We start from the raw sequence: 15,893 nt of genomic DNA on the forward strand, positions 1-15,893 counted from the left end.
TTGGGATTTTGCTCTCCATGTTTTCAAGCACATTAAAAATAGGCTTTAAGTTTTGAGAAGACTTCTTTGTGCTGCAAAAGAGATTTATATAAACTTTTAATTTTTTTTTTTACCCCCCCAAACTAGATCAGGGGCTATTTGCAGTCACAGGCTATTGAACAGATCTTTCAGATTTCATTTGGCAGGATAGAGCTCTGCCCACAAAAAGTAACGGCATTGATCTATTTAAACATTGTCACTTTTATTGCTTAAACAAAAGTAGAAAGGGTTCTGTAGAAGAAAAAAAAAGGAGAGAGACATAGAAGAAAAGTAAATCGTCAGAGACGAGACTATGGAGGTTAGAGACATGAAAATTAATTGCTTCTCCTATTTCATTTCTATGTATAGAAGTCAGTATATCATTTATATTATAAATCACATTAACAAAAAGGACATTGAAAACAATGAGCCACCCCCAGGAAAAAGAGAAAGATTTGTTGACATATTCCCAAAAGCTTTCTTCATCTTCAGGCTGATTCTCAGGCTTCATCCTTCCTGAGAATTTCAGCACAAGTGTTCATTGTTATTTTTGGAACTGACTTCTACACTCAAGTACTTGCTTGTATAATGTTTTCCCTTCCTTAAACTTTCTGTTGAAAACATGGTTTTTAGACAGCATGCACAGATTTCAGAATGAAAAGAATTGTTTTAACAGTGATAGAAAGCAAGGAGGAGATATTTTAAATAAGATGTAGTCCCTCCACCGCTTTCATATTTTCAAAAGTACAATTGTAGTAGAAGACAACATTGATTTCTGTACCTATTCCGTAGTCTTTTCTTATCTTTGATTTTCAGTACACAAATCACATTCCACTCAATATGGAGAGCATATTTTAAGCATTTTATGAAAAATAACTGTCATTATTAAATGTCATTATTTTATGTCAAAAAGCTTTGGCAAAGAATAATCAGTGTAGTCTCCATCTCAAACTTTTTTTTTTTCTTTTTAGAACTTTTGCTCTGTTCAAGTGCAAGCTTTTGTAAAACTATTTTAAAAAGAGATAGAACACAGAATGACAAAATTACTGAAGTTCATCATAAGTAAGTTTGGAAAAAAACTCATCTCTCTCTCTCTCTCGGTGTAAATCTGATTAAAATCTTAAAGACACTAACTCTTCCTAGCAAACCATCTATACTAGAAATCAGTAATACTTTTATTCTTTACATTTCAGCACTGCAAATTCATCTGATACCTCTACAGTATAATCCTCCTTTGTCCTATTAATTGTTGACATGCATTTTAAAACTGTAATGCTATTGCATAATCCCTGAAAAAGCCTTCACGGGGGGGGGGGGGGCGCGAGAAATGTGCCTTTGCTAAGTAGCTCTTTGAATATGAGGTGTTTATCATTCAAATAAATTTTATCATGTGACAATTAGGTGTTTATCAATCAGAGCTTCCTGGAACAAGCAAACATATTTTTGACATGTTGGAACATACTAAGATGAGAGGAAAAAAAGATGACTCCAATAGGGAAATGCAAGGCTGTAACTATAAAAAACATTAAATTTAACTCCACTGTATAAGCCCAAACCTTCTCTAAACAGAATGCTGGATAGTGACTCTCAAAATTAATCATTCTTTTTGTTGGCAGAAGGTGGCAGTAATGATACTGTTCTTACAAAGCATTTCATTGGCAGTTTTATATTTGGAACCTCCGTGAATTTTTAAAGCATTAAAAAGTTAACTTTATAGAATTGCATTTGTACTGCTAACTTTTTATGGCACTATTCATTTTCCATTGGCCCCACAAAGGACAGAAGGAAAAACTCCTGCATCCTACAGCTGCCTCTCTAGAGTTTTCTAAGAGAAATTCTGCAAAGCAAAGCAAAACTAAGACTGCCCTGTTTCTGTGGGTTTTTTTTTAAAACTATACTTTCATACCTACTAATCAAAGCTAAATGCAATACACAGAAAGTAGAAGGCTATCAGTGCAAAAACTACCAGAAAAAAAAAAATCATCCTTTGAAAATTAACCACAAACTGTACCAGGGTCAGAGCAGGTTCTGCATCCATAGAAAAATAAACAGAAACGTTTTCCTACATCCCACAGGAAGAAGGATACTGAAAAGAAGTGCAGCTATAGTCTCAGCTCCACAATACTCCTGAGTACAGAGATGTTACATTTTATGCAACCCAAGCAAACTACAACCAATAGTATAGTAAAGAGAAGTAGACCTATACAAAGCTGAAATACTTGGCATACTAGTGCTGGGTACGAGGATCTGCAGGGTAACAGTTTTAAGTCTTACAGAATATACTAGAGTATTTAGACCAAGTCTACAGTTACACCATTTTTTTGTGAAGTTATTTGCACCTTTCAGGTCTGCAGGGCACAAGTGAAGTTTTTAATGATAGGTACTGATGTTCGAAATTTAAATCCAAGTTACTTTGCTGTTAGTGTTTCTGATGCTAGGAATTCAAATAAGCACATGGTTAATAGAAATGAGAGTGCTAATAAAGTCTAGCAACCAGTTAATTGACAAACAGAGATTGGAAAGAAGTCAGTAGTACAGTTAAGCATGAAGTATAAGCATCTCAGGGTTTCATACCTTAAACACAAAAGCATTCTCTCTCTATCTTCAAATACACAACTTGCTTGGAAAACACAAACTATCACAGACACACTTTAAAGCTTTTGCTTGCAAAACAAGCCTTTAGATTTAGGTGAGTATTTAACTCAGTAGGACATAGCTAGACTTATCACATAAATAAGGCAAATACAATCATTTGAAGAAGCATGAACGACAACAAAAAAGTTACTAATCCTGACAGCATAAAATAATACAGTTTTTAGTAGCTATACAAAGTGTTTCTTTGTCTGTAAAAATACTGCATCTACAAGCAAAGCATTAACATAAAGTAATGAAGACCATCCATTCTTACAGCTCTGTCTTGCTACATTTCACACTGCTTTAATAAAAGAAAAAGCTAGTTTTGTAGGAAAAGAATACCTGTAATGATGCTCAATGTACATTTTACAAAGCCTGCTTCAGCATTCTTTATCAGCAGGACAGAAATTCCTAACTCCTTACTATAGCAAGTTTGAGATGCACAGCTAATTCAATAGCCTCTAGAGCTAGCGCAACATTGAACTATTTAGTAAAACAACTGATACACTTATTAACTCCATCTTTAGCACTTTCTAAAGCAAATTTAGAAAACAAACAAACAGACAAATACCCCGGCATTTTACTAAAACCAGCATTTTACTAAATCTCCTTACTATCTCTTCAAGACAGATATACAGTATCAAGGCCTTAAGTGCATTAACGAACTTTAATGGCCCTGACCAACTCCACGTGGTGCATCCTGCCACACCCCTGCCTACAGCCCAGGAGCCCTATTTAAGCTCAGCCCAGGACCCACAGTCCTGGCCTGAGTTACACTGTAGAAGTGTTGGTCCCTAGGTCAGTCATAGCTAGATCCCTACCTAGCAATAGATACCACGCCGATCTGGACCTTTGCCTGAGGACTGATTTCTACCTTGATCTTGTCTTGTCAAAACTACACTGTGTTAGACCCTACCTCACTGACTGGCACTTCCAGCTTGACCTCAGACCTGCCTCATCACTGTGGACTTGCCTAATGTCTGCCCTGCTCAGGTACTCCGGGCTGGGTCTCACTGGCAAAGCCCCTGCCCTGCTGGCTGTATGTGCTCAGCTCCTGGGTTCCCTCCCTGACAGAACAGCAGCCTTCACTGAATGGGAGAGTCAACAAGTGACTATTGGAGTGATGGCTCACACTGTTAGAATGGAATCAATTTGTACTCTGAACATTTCTAAAACCATACCTATCTTTACTCTAAAAAAAAAACCCTGAAGAAAAAAGTTATTCTAATAATCAAAAGTAAAGAAACTTTGCTACTAAAATACGCTGCTCCGACCAGCCAGCTGTTCTAAACGGAGGCCTATTTATTTAAGCGTACACACCTCAAACATAAATGGTAATTTGCTTGCAAAGAGAGTGGTCAGGTAGGTAGAGGCCTTTTTATTATGTTATTAAAGTAGCTTAGTTAAGCTTAATTTTCATTCCTGACAAAGGCTTATAATTATATGTGGTAATGAAATTTTTAAATATTATTTGTCATTGTCTATATAACATATCACAAGTGGGAGTTCAATTTGCTATAGATTACTTTCTATTTATATCAGTATTTTTGATATTGATAACAATCCAAGTTTAAAAGTAGTAATTTAAATTTTCATAATAAAAGATTTTGATGAAATAAAAAAGACAGCAAGAGGAAACAAGTATCTTTTCTTGAAATGTTCCTAAGCACTCAGAAAGTAAAAAAATAAAAGTTCTTTTCACTAGAACAATATTTTATACATTAAAGAAGTTCTACATACCTGATAGTGATTTATTGTTATCAGTGTATATGGAAAAAAGGAGTCTTCCTGCTTCAAACAATATAAAAGTCAATAGTTTGCATAGTTACCTTTTCAGTCCAAATTGCTTCAACATTAATTAAAATATCTAAAAAGCAGTTTCTTTGTGAAAAATCAGCCTATAAATCAGAAAAGTAGGCTTAGGAACTCTATTAATTAGCATCTTGTTCTGCATAACATTGGTTTGGGCATGTTTTTAAAGAAAAAAGCCCACAGTCTCTCACTCCTATTAAATTTAGTGTTACTCTGCTTTGCTGCCACATGCAAAAGTTTCCCTACAAAAGGTGTTTATGGCACATACCTACTCAAAGACCTATATGAGTAGGAGAAATGCTAGTTACATTTCATTGGACCAGGTAACTCAGTTTAGAATAGTTAGTGCATAAACAAAAATCAAAAGTTGAGATTCAAGATTAAATTAATTAAAAATACTACTTGCTTTGGCTTCAGAGAACAGGTGACACTGCAGGTAAGCTAGTCATTACTACTATAATATATAGTATTATAGTAATTCACAATTTTTAAAATCAGATTTAGTAATTTAATGCTTTATAGTTGTGACTATCAGTTCTGTCAAAATTCTGTATTCTGTGGATTGTTAGCTATAGGACAAAATGAAGTTTGCTTTAGGGTTTAATAGCCTGTGTAAGTAATATGTCACAATTTTTTTTTTTAATCTTCTTAGTAGAAATGTTCCAGAGGATCTTTTAGTCTTACTACCCTTTTATTTTCCTTGGTACAGCTGCAAAAATAACCAAGATTGGTCATATGTTACTATGCATGCAGTGTTTTATCCAAAGACATCAGTGCATCTGCCATTGTAATAGGAAAAAAACAATTTAGGTACCCAATTCTGTAATTTCTTCTTTACTTATGCACCTCCATGTGGCTGAATGCCTCACACAAACCAAGTTCCAGAATCAGCGTGTAGGTTCAGGGTTCAGCATTTTATCAGATTCAGTATTTGTAATTAAAAACTCTTAGCTAATTTGAAAGTAGTTGGCCAAGCTGTGGCTAAAAAATTGTAAATAGGTATTAACAATGTTACACCACCTAAGCTAGTCAGATAGTATGTATTTGGATTTACACATTATTTGCTTTTCCACAGAGACAGGGAAAATCCACACATTTTAATGCATTTCGTTGGAAATCTTTAGTGATTTTAAAATGATATGAGGGGAGGCATAGCCTGAGGGATTCGTGGTCTGAAGACCACAGAGCAACCAGATGCAAACCTGTTCAATTTATCAGTCTGTGCATGTATAAACACACAGCATTATCTCTTGGTATTCTATGTTTATATTTCCGTAGGTAAGTACGTGATATATACGTATAAATTAGCAGGACTAATACCTGTCTGCAAGTCCCCAGCAAGCCCTCACTCTGTTCTGAGGAGACTGCTCACGTTTTAAAAGGCCACCACACGGAAGACCGCTGCGAGCAGTCGCACGGGAGGTCACACAGCGCAACACGTAGCGCTCCAGCCTGGGGCGGGGACGGGGCTGGCGGCCCCGGCCGCCCGCCCAGCTCCCGGCCGCGGGGCCCCGGCCCGCCGGCGCCTCGCCGCTCGCTGAGGGGCGCCCGCGAGGCCGCCGTTACCGCAGCAACAGGGCCGCGCGCACTCACCCTGCAAGCCCGCCCTCCTCCTCACGCACGGGCGCGAGGCGGCCCTCCAGGCGCGTGCTTCGCTGCGATTGGCTCGTTGAGCCTCGGGGGCGGAGCCATCCCGCCTCCCCCGCCCTTTGCCCGAGCACGTCCGGGTCAGTCGGTGTTTGTGAGGGGAAGTGCGCGCGCGGCGGCCGTTGCGAGCGGGCGACTCAGCGGCTCAGCCGACGGCGGTGTCGCCATCGCCATCATGTCGCGGGGGTCTATTGAGATCCCTCTCCGGGACACCGATGAGGCGAGTCGGGGGCTGGGAGGCGGCGGCGCGGCCTGGTCCCGGGGAGGGGGAAGGAAGGGATACGCTACATAATGCGTGCCGGGGCGCGGGGGTTTGTCGCTTCCTCTCGTAGTTTTGTCCCGGGCTCGAGGGGGAGTGTCGCTCCCTTCCTTGAGCGGAATGAGCTGCTGGGGTTGCAGGTGTATCGCTTTGGGGAAAGAAACCCAGGCTCGCCTTCCCCGGTGCCCCTTCGTGCGCGGTGTCTGCCCTCTGCTAGTTGTAACCTCCCTGTCCTTGCCAAGTGGCTTGCTGGTGAAGGAGAGCCGCTGGGAACAGTCAGGCAGTCTGTCCCGCGTCCTTCGGTACCACACGTCTGTGAAGAAGGGGCAGCCTCTTCTCCCCCAATATACGCTTCAAGCATATGCAACCCTCAGGAGTCAAGACCCTGTTGGGAACGGTATCTAATCTTTAGTTTGTGCTTGTGTACCGTGGCCTTGTCCAGCTAAAAACTCTCTGTAGTTCATTAGACACTGATTTTTCTGACTCCACTGATTTGTAAAGAGCATGCAAGTTCCTAAGTCAACATATAGATACAGGTAGGGCAGTTGGTCCACTCTGTAAAGTTATTTCAGTGTGAGTTTAGAAATTTATTTAACTTTTTTTTTAAGGTAAGCTGTTACAAGCCAAAGTTAAAAATATTTAAGAGAAGTATTTGGAAATTTACAGGGTATTATAAAGTTTGAAGTTGAATTATTCCATGGCAGATACTAAATTAATACCTTAGGTAAATAAGGTATGGAAACATACTGCTTATAGGTTGAAAAAAGCTTTTTGTGAACATAGGTGTCCATACTCTTAATAGATTTCCATACAACTGCCATTGTGTTTTTAAGTCTCACAAAGGTACATTGCTCTCTGTAGGTTACATGTTGGAGGGCTTTTTTCTCTGTGACAGAAATTTCTGTCTGAGATGTCAACAGGAATAGTTGATCTTGGTGTTGCTGTTGAAGTTATGACTGGGGCTACTTGGATCCTGAAGTTATGAATTAATCACTAAGAATTGCTATAAAAAAACATTTTTTAACTGCCTTTTTTTACTTCCATATTTATTTGCTGTGTTGGTAATATCTATTTCTCATTAATAACTATTTCAGTTTGTAGATGAGGGTTGCCCAAATTTAAAAACATTATTATCTGTCAAACAGGAGGTACCATGCAAGACAAACTCAAACTAAAAATAACACTAGTAGCAGAAATATATCTGCTGATGCCCTCTTAAGTTTTGCATAATCAAAACTATAAGTCCTTATAAACTGGTTTGCTCTAATCCAGTCTTTGGAGAAAGGGTCCCTGCATTGGTAATCAGGGTACAACCTGGGTAGAACAGCTGCAGCTCTTCCTTGCTGTAAAATTAAATCGTAATGTAGATGACTAATATTAAAGGCAGCATGACTGAGTAGCAAGTGAACTAACAGGCAGTTAAATTGTGTTCCCAAACATCCCACCTTGGGAATATCTGTTCCTTTTTCCTCATTTGCCATGTCAGATCAACATAGCAAAATAGTACTTGCAAAATAATGTTTGCGTGGTGAAAAGTTGTTGATGTCATTTGTTCATGATGGCTATGGTTGTTAATATTCAGAAAATTAGTCTGTTCTTTGTAATGTTTGCCACTTCAATAATTTCTTAATTTTCTTGGGCGTAAAGATCACTTACAAAATTTCAGGGCTCTGAGATAAGTCTGAGGTATCGATTCTCTGACACCGGATTACTTTGAAGATTTTGACTATATCCTAGATCTTTGTATTACCTGTAGGAAAAGTTTTAGAAATTCAGCACTGTGAAGTCAAGCTGATTATTAGCTGAACTGTAAAAATTCTGAGCTTGAAGTCTGTGGTGAAAGAAGTTGAATTAGCATCTCTGTTTATTCTCCCTGACTAGTATCCCAAACATTGTGCTGTCTTTTCTCTAATATTTGTGAGACACCATCACTTTTGTCTTGTACAGAATGAAATACATCATCACTTCTTTCTTTGTCCATAACCTGGTTTAAACACGAAAAATTATTTATGTTTTGTGCTCTGAAATGTCCAGCTTGCTTTGAGCTCAGTGATAGATAACATTGTTAATGCTTTGTGAAAAGAAAATTTTTATTGTTTGTTTCTAGGTTATTGAGCTCGACTTCGATCAGTTACCTGAAGGTGATGAAGTTATAAGTATACTGAAACAGGAACACACTCAACTGCACATATGGATTGCCTTAGCGGTTCGTATATATACAAGTTGTATATTTAAATACTGTATTCAGATAATCGCATAATAATTGCCACTTCCTTACTTTTATGACTAGGGATAACTAAATTCTGAACAGGAACTTAATTGGGTTATTCAGTTACTGATTCTAGGCCAGATATTTCTGATTTGACATATGCGTATTAAGATTTTAACTTCATTTTTTTTTTTTATGAAACAATGCTGCTTGAGGCCTGCTTTCTAAGTTTTTTTTTCTCAATCCATAGTTTTTCTGTTTTGTGCCTTTGATTATGCAATTCATAAAAAAGGAGGGGACAGTATCTACCCTATGGAAAATATGGTGAAATGTGCAAAAATTCAAAGAAGTTCAGAGGAAAAACAGTTGATTCTTCACTGACAAATAGCTGTAAGACTTGTATTTTAATGTAAAAATACTAAGTTGGGATGATGATAGAAAAATATTTGGTGATATTGGAATGCCTTTGTCTAATTATTCCTACATTTATCCCTATGTTCTGGAAAAAGAATCTGTGCGACACCTAAAGTATCAACTTGATATGTTACTTACTGGGGTAGTATTGTCTGTTAAAACTGTATGCTTTATAGCTGGAATACTACAAGCAAGGGAAAACAGAAGACTTTGTGAAGCTATTGGAAGCTGCACGCATAGATGGTAACTTGGACTATAGAGACCATGAAAAAGATCAGATGACATGTCTGGATACTCTGGCAGCATACTATGTACAGCAGGCTCGAAAGGAGAAGAACAAAGATAACAAGAAGGAGCTCATTACACAAGCTACCTTGTTGTATACTATGGCTGACAAAATTATCATGTATGATCAGGTAAAAACAAAATCTGTTTAAAAATCCATATTTGTAAATTATTTAGTGATTCTTGGGGTTTGTTTTAGCTTACTTTCAACATATGTTTTCTGTGTGAATTCAAAAAGTGATTCTAAAGAAAACAAGTATTGTTTCACTAAAAGGGAAGATAGAAACTGCTGAGGCTTTAAAGTCTGTTAGTGTAGTACATGTAAATAAAACTTGTAAGTATCTGAAATGTGTGCGGTGCCACCAGGAATAATTATCTCTAGCTTGGGGCACCTGGTAGTTCCATGTCAGTCAACTTTTGGGGGTTGGGAAGGAAGGATTGGTTGTTACTCTCTTGCTTGATAATATGTGAACTTTAGATGTGGATGATAAAGACCCTGTTTAATTTTTTTCGTCCTGATGTAAGAGAAATAAATTAATCGTAGAAAGCATTATAGCATAGCCAGTTAATCTTTCAAGTAGTCTGATCTTCATATTTTACAAAGATAAATGTATGTATTAGAAATTTTTTTCCTTATCTAGAATCACTTGTTGGGAAGAGCTTGCTTTTGTCTGCTTGAAGGTGATAAGATGGACCAAGCTGATGCGCAATTCCATTTTGTGCTCAACCAGTCTCCAAATAATATTCCTGCCCTTCTCGGTATGAGTTTATGGGTATTTGTGTAAAAACCTGGTCACTCCAGTTGAGTTTTGGAATGAATTATGAGCTTAAGAAGAGGGTGCGTATGTGAGAAAGAATGGGATAAAGAAGTGTGCGCTTTTGACCAGAAATGCATGACAGAGATCACTTTAAACTTGGGAAGTATATGTAGGTGGAAAAGCTAGGAAAAAGTATAATGCTAGCTAGCATCTTGAAAGACCCATGGGCATACATCCAGTCCAACTACTTATATTTCCCTGATTATGCCAATGAAGCTGCATACTCTGTTGAAGGTGAAGATACCAGTAGCGAGGGGTCAGTGGGCTGTAACACTTGTATTTTAATTTGTTCACTAATTAGCCTTAGCAAGCATCTTTCCTCTGGACCAGGAAAGAATTAAGTTTCTGCAGAAAACCATGAAAATGTAAATTTAATGTGTTCCCGTGTTTGATTTTCTTTCATACACTTGATGCCATCAAAGATAGTAAAAGTTGTAGTTGTCTGAATTTTCTGCAAGTTTTTAATTGTAACTTTTGAAAATCGGCACAGCACAAGTTTACCAAATAATACGTATGAGCTTCTGATTTATAACTGCTTTGTTTGTATATCTGATTTATTTGTAACTGCTATGTTATAACAGGTAAAGCATGCATTTCTTTCAACAAGAAAGATTATAGAGGAGCCCTTGCCTACTACAAGAAAGCATTGCGTACCAATCCAGGTTGCCCAGGTAAGACAGAAAGTATTTGCTAGTGGAAGTATTTGCTGTGCTTGCAGACTAATTCAAGTCTTCCTAATTCAAATACCTAAGGGCTTCTTTGTGAGCTTTATCTGTCAAAAAAACTCCATCCCTCATTATAGAGGAGTTCATGTGTTTCTTGACATGAAGTGTTCCTTAATTGTTAGAGATGGAAATCGTGTTTGGGAAAATACTTTTCATTTTTTCTAATTATTACCTTTTAAAAAGCTATTAGAAAATGAGACGTTGCGTGTAAGAGAAATTAAAATTGTATGGGGAGGAACTGTTCCAAGACTGTTGCAGAACCTATCTGTGAGCTTTTGGAATACAGGTTAAGAAAATGATGTATTAGCATTAATAATGAAACAAGACCTGAAAAGTAAAATTCTACCTATAATGCAGAATATGAAGTTTTCCTGGTGGTGTTTGATTTTTCTTAATGGAAAAATCTGGGAAAGCTATCAGTAACAGCTGTAAAAGCGATGCATGGGATTTAGAGATACTAGTTCAGGGTATTTGCATTAGGATCATAAACACTCTAAAGTCTCTTGAGAGATGTGGTATACTTTGCCATAACCTGTCTGAAAAAGAATTTATGACAAAGTTGATGTGTATTCTGTAGTCTGGTTTAGCATAAGAATCATTCCTGCAAAAATGGATTTAGAAATGCAAGCCTTACTTTTAAACAAACATCTTTCTTTCACTCCCCTTTTTCACACGCATGTAGAGTTGAAATTGCTGTGTATAAATGTCTCTGTATTCCTAGTTGACAGGCAGTCTGAAAGGGCAATATGATGTGAATTCTCTGTATTAGCTCATTTGTACATGATCATGGAAGTTAGAAGCTGATGAACAACATTTTGTTAGCAGTGAATCAGTTGAACATTTGAGGAGAAACGTCTAGCTAACTTGCTTATTTGTCTGTGTTTTCTGAAAGCCTACTAGTCTCAGCTGAACTTACCCTGCCTAAGAAATTTCCAGCCCTTTCGTCTGGCGATTTCTTAATGCCTTTCTCTATTATTTTTTAATACATTTCTGTAAAAGTAATTTGTTATTTCTTTAGTATCAGAGTGGATACAGATACAGAGATACAGACCAAAGTTCTGGAATGTATGAAGAAATAAAGTCTTACTAATCTGTTCTAACTTGTTTTCCTGCCAAGTGTGAGAGGCTGCCTTTAAAAACAGCAAATAGTTAAATGGCTTAGAGGTTTTAAAGAAATATTAAAAGTACTGCTTTCATGTTAATTGATGTCCAGAATGTAAAAAATTCATGAAGTTGAAATTTTGGGATTCTGAATGGTGTCATCTTGTTCTGTAGCTGAGGTTCGATTAGGTATGGGCCACTGCTTCGTGAAACTGAACAAGTTGGAAAAAGCTCGCTTAGCATTCAGCAGGGCTCTGGAGCTAAATTCAAAATGCGTAGGGGCTTTGGTTGGACTGGCTGTTCTAGAACTCAATAATAAAGAGGTGAGTCTGACTTAACAAGAATCCGTATGCAGTTTACTTTCTTCTTGTCTGAAAAAGCAAATGTTTTATTCTTTGAAATGTAGTCCAGTTTTTAATAAGAGGTAATAACTTTTGTGGTTAAAACATTTTAGGTCTGTGTCACTACTGAATAATGTTATAGATATGTACTTGTGATGTGAGCAGCACATTCTGAATAACTTCTATTGCTAAAAGTCTTCAACTCTGTTGCTTATAGAGGTGTTAAGTACAGAAAAACAGTGCTAGGTTAACTATTTTAATTAAAATAATAAAAATCCATGGTGAGATGTGTGAATGCATGTCCAATCACTTAAAAAAACCCCAAAAGCACTGAATTCAAAATCTGACTTTAATGAGCAGTAGTTATGTATAATAGCCAGCCTTACTTAGTAATTTGTGACTCTGTGAAGGTTAACTAAATCCATTTGTAGTCAGGATGCTCTGAAAGTCCTCAAATACTTGGAGACCTCACTTGCAATGGCAGGTCTATTCCAGAGCATCAGGAATTTTTTTTTAAAGAGCATCATGCTAACAGGAAGGTCAAGGTAAAAGACATAGTCCCAGGAGATTAGTCCTGGGCTTTAAGGAACGTAAGCTTTCAAACAAGTGTTGAAGTTGTATTCAGGCTACCTCGGCATGCATGCCACACAGTAAATCAAAGAGTAGGCAGGAACAAATTTTAATTAGGCTGATGAAACTACAATAAAGTGGTGATCCTACCTCTCTAGATGTTGTATCACTAGAAAAATGTGTATGCTCATACAGCTTAGTTGGGATCATGAGATCTGAGATAGTTAATCCATGCTGAGGAAGTTATCAGTGGAGGATGAGACCTTTAAGTGTTTAAGAAAAAAAATTCTTCCATAATTGTATGTTGCTAAAATTTAGTGTTATGCTATCTGTAGAACACATAGTTCCCTAGAAAGATCTTTTGTTGGCACAGAATGTCTGAAAATGACTTTGTTTTGCTACATCATGGGAAAAAAAATAACTGGTAAGACTTCCATGAAGAATTCCAAAAAGTGTGGGCACGAGAGTTTCCTTTCCTAAAACTACAGACGCAACCACAAATATTCTGAAGTCCAATTTTAATAAATAATTCCATGGGCAAGAACCTAATGAAACCTGGTATTTTTCTTTTTTTTTCCGGAAGGTCTTTTGACTAAAGTCAAGGGATGAGCCCACTCACCCTAAGCTTCAAAAAGCTGTAATTAAAAGCTGACCCACTCGAATATGTTTTTTGTTCTTTATAAGAAATGTATCATCTGTGCTTTACTTCAAACTGTTTCCACAACTTGTACTGCAAAGTTAGTGTAACATCGAAGAGTTGACATGGGGGAGGGAGAACACTTTCTCTGGGGAAAAGATTCTCTCTGAGCTGCAAACTACTAATTGACATCTTTTCTGTGCTTAGATATTTCTAACGTTTCTCCCTGCTTGAAGATGTTATGATGTCAAACCAGGGTTGAGATTACACTGTGTTCTTGTTGAGGTCTGTCTTATCTCTGGTTTTCTTTAATGAAAGTGCTTAGGAGCTTTGAGACCTCTAACCGTCTATTGGATTTGACTGAAATTGGACATGAGACCCAAATTATTGGAGAACTCAGACATATACATAGTGTGATTATAAAACCTCTTTGCCTTTGAAAATTAAACCAAGAATGATTCAATATCTCCTAATCAAGGTATATTGTTATACTAGGTTTGGGAAGATAGTGCCTTTTCAAACTGAAATTATGTTTTTCAGCTGACTGTTGGACTTCTTTTTATGTCTCAACCTCAATCTCAACCTAATCTGTTCAATAAGATAGCTTTCTGTTGATAATAACTGCAAAGTAAAGCACAATTGTTACATGATAACATTTTTGGTGTTTCTGTTCAGAAATACAGATTTAAGTTGACATGCTTGTAATGTAAATCTCATGGGTGTCCCAAATAAATAGCAATTATTTTATCAGTTGTGGATTTGAACTTGTAGGTAAGTCAAACTTGTACTCATGGAAAACTTTATTTAAACTGTAAAGTTTCTTTAGAAAAGAATAAGTTGATATAATGATATCCCTATGTAAACACAGTAAATTTCTACCATTTTTTTTTTTTTTTTAATTAGAACTTAAGTTCTAGTAGCTTTTAATTCAACATCTGAAGTTCTTGTTTAGAATTTGAACATGAGAATATTTTTGTTTGCTTTTGAATGAATTGTGTAAAAGGTTGAAACCTAAACCAAACAGGAACTGGGGACATTGAACGGTAGAAGGAATGCTATTAGGGTGTGAGTGTGAAATGTCAGAGGACACCAAGACTAAGTTGTTTGTTTGTTTGTTTGTTTTCCCTAGCAAGTTGTGCTCTGCTTTTTTCCATCCCTGTGTGGTAGCTTCATTTCCCATTTTCCATCTGTATGCTGCAGGGAGAAAAGCTAGTAGCTGACTTTACTTTTTCTGTGAGCCCAGCAAGGATTTTGTCAGAGTTCCTGCAGCAGCCTAGACTGAAGAATAGTTTTGAAGATGTTAATAAGATACAGCTATTGAGATGCTGCTGATACCTGTCAATGTTTCATTTAGGCTGATTCCATCAAGAATGGTGTTCAACTCCTGTCTAGGGCTTACACAATTGATCCCAGTAATCCAATGGTATTGAATCACTTGGCTAATCACTTCTTTTTCAAGAAGGTAAGAGGTCTATGGAATTTTACAGTTAAATACTTGATAACCTCTGAATAGAAAAGATTCCAGTGTTAGATTCAATCTCATTTCATCAGGCTGAGTGGTGCCTAATATGGAACCATTAATCTAGCTGGACAAGTGTAAAGTTTTTGACTTAAGTTTTTTATAAACTTTTCTCAAGAAAGTGAAGAAAAAAGGTATGCTTATTTCTTAAGTCAAGGTCACCTTTGTGTCCTGAAGTGTTGGTTGGGTTTTTTTTCCCTCTCCCTCCCTTCTAAGTTTTAAAATATGAAATAGAGAAAAGAACACTAACCACTAAAACTAAATCTATTGTTATTAATTTAGTCAGTGCTATGACTTAAGCTTTCTTGTATTAGCCAGTTATCCTTGTTTAAATAATAAATCACTTGATCATTAATAAAGTGAAGGCTTTCAAATTTTGTTTAACTCTCTTTTTTTCAGGACTATGGTAAAGTACAACATTTGGCTCTTCATGCTTTCCATAATACAGAAGTTGAAGCAATGCAGGCAGAGAGTTGTTATCAGCTGGCTAGGTCTTTTCATGTACAGGTAGGACAGTTTTTAAAAGCCCCCTTTTGAGATTATGCTTAAAAATCTGTTATAAAAGTTCATACAAAGCTTACCTGTGAAAACACTACCTGCTCTTTATTTACTTCTTTTTAATTAGGAAGATTATGATCAAGCTTTCCAGTATTATTACCAGGCCACTCAGTTTGCCTCATCTTCTTTTGTACTTCCATTTTTTGGACTGGGTCAAATGTACATTTATCGAGGGGACAAAGAGAATGCATCACAATGCTTTGAAAAAGTTTTGAAAGCCTATCCTAACAATTATGAGACTATGAAAATTCTTGGATCTCTTTATGCGGCTTCAGAAGACCAGGAGAAGCGGGATATTGCGAAGGTGAGTTTTGCTTCTGCCAGCATCATACTTTTACATACAAGA

The 15,893-nt window shown here is 37.0% G+C and overlaps 1 protein-coding gene across 2 annotated transcripts in view; it reads left to right on the plus strand.

Moving 5' to 3' along the window:
* The first annotated feature begins 6,195 nt into the window (after positions 1 to 6,195).
* The window catches only part of CTR9 (CTR9 homolog, Paf1/RNA polymerase II complex component), a 39,923-nt gene continuing 30,225 nt past the window's right edge, over positions 6,196 to 15,893 (plus strand). For both annotated transcript variants that reach the window (XR_014228824.1, XM_082317952.1), the window contains exons 1-9: positions 6,196 to 6,331; positions 8,478 to 8,576; positions 9,170 to 9,409; positions 9,920 to 10,037; positions 10,678 to 10,767; positions 12,097 to 12,245; positions 14,825 to 14,932; positions 15,389 to 15,496; positions 15,615 to 15,851. Coding sequence is in view for 1 of the 2 variants with exons in the window: in XM_082317952.1 (XP_082174078.1) it covers positions 6,287 to 6,331; positions 8,478 to 8,576; positions 9,170 to 9,409; positions 9,920 to 10,037; positions 10,678 to 10,767; positions 12,097 to 12,245; positions 14,825 to 14,932; positions 15,389 to 15,496; positions 15,615 to 15,851 (1,194 nt within the window). In the remaining variant the exon portion in view is untranslated. The remainder of the gene's footprint in view (positions 6,332 to 8,477; positions 8,577 to 9,169; positions 9,410 to 9,919; positions 10,038 to 10,677; positions 10,768 to 12,096; positions 12,246 to 14,824; positions 14,933 to 15,388; positions 15,497 to 15,614; positions 15,852 to 15,893) is intronic.

Source organism: Platalea leucorodia, assembly GCF_965183815.1.
Source record: "Platalea leucorodia genome assembly, chromosome: 7".
Lineage (NCBI taxonomy): Eukaryota > Metazoa > Chordata > Aves > Pelecaniformes > Threskiornithidae > Platalea > Platalea leucorodia.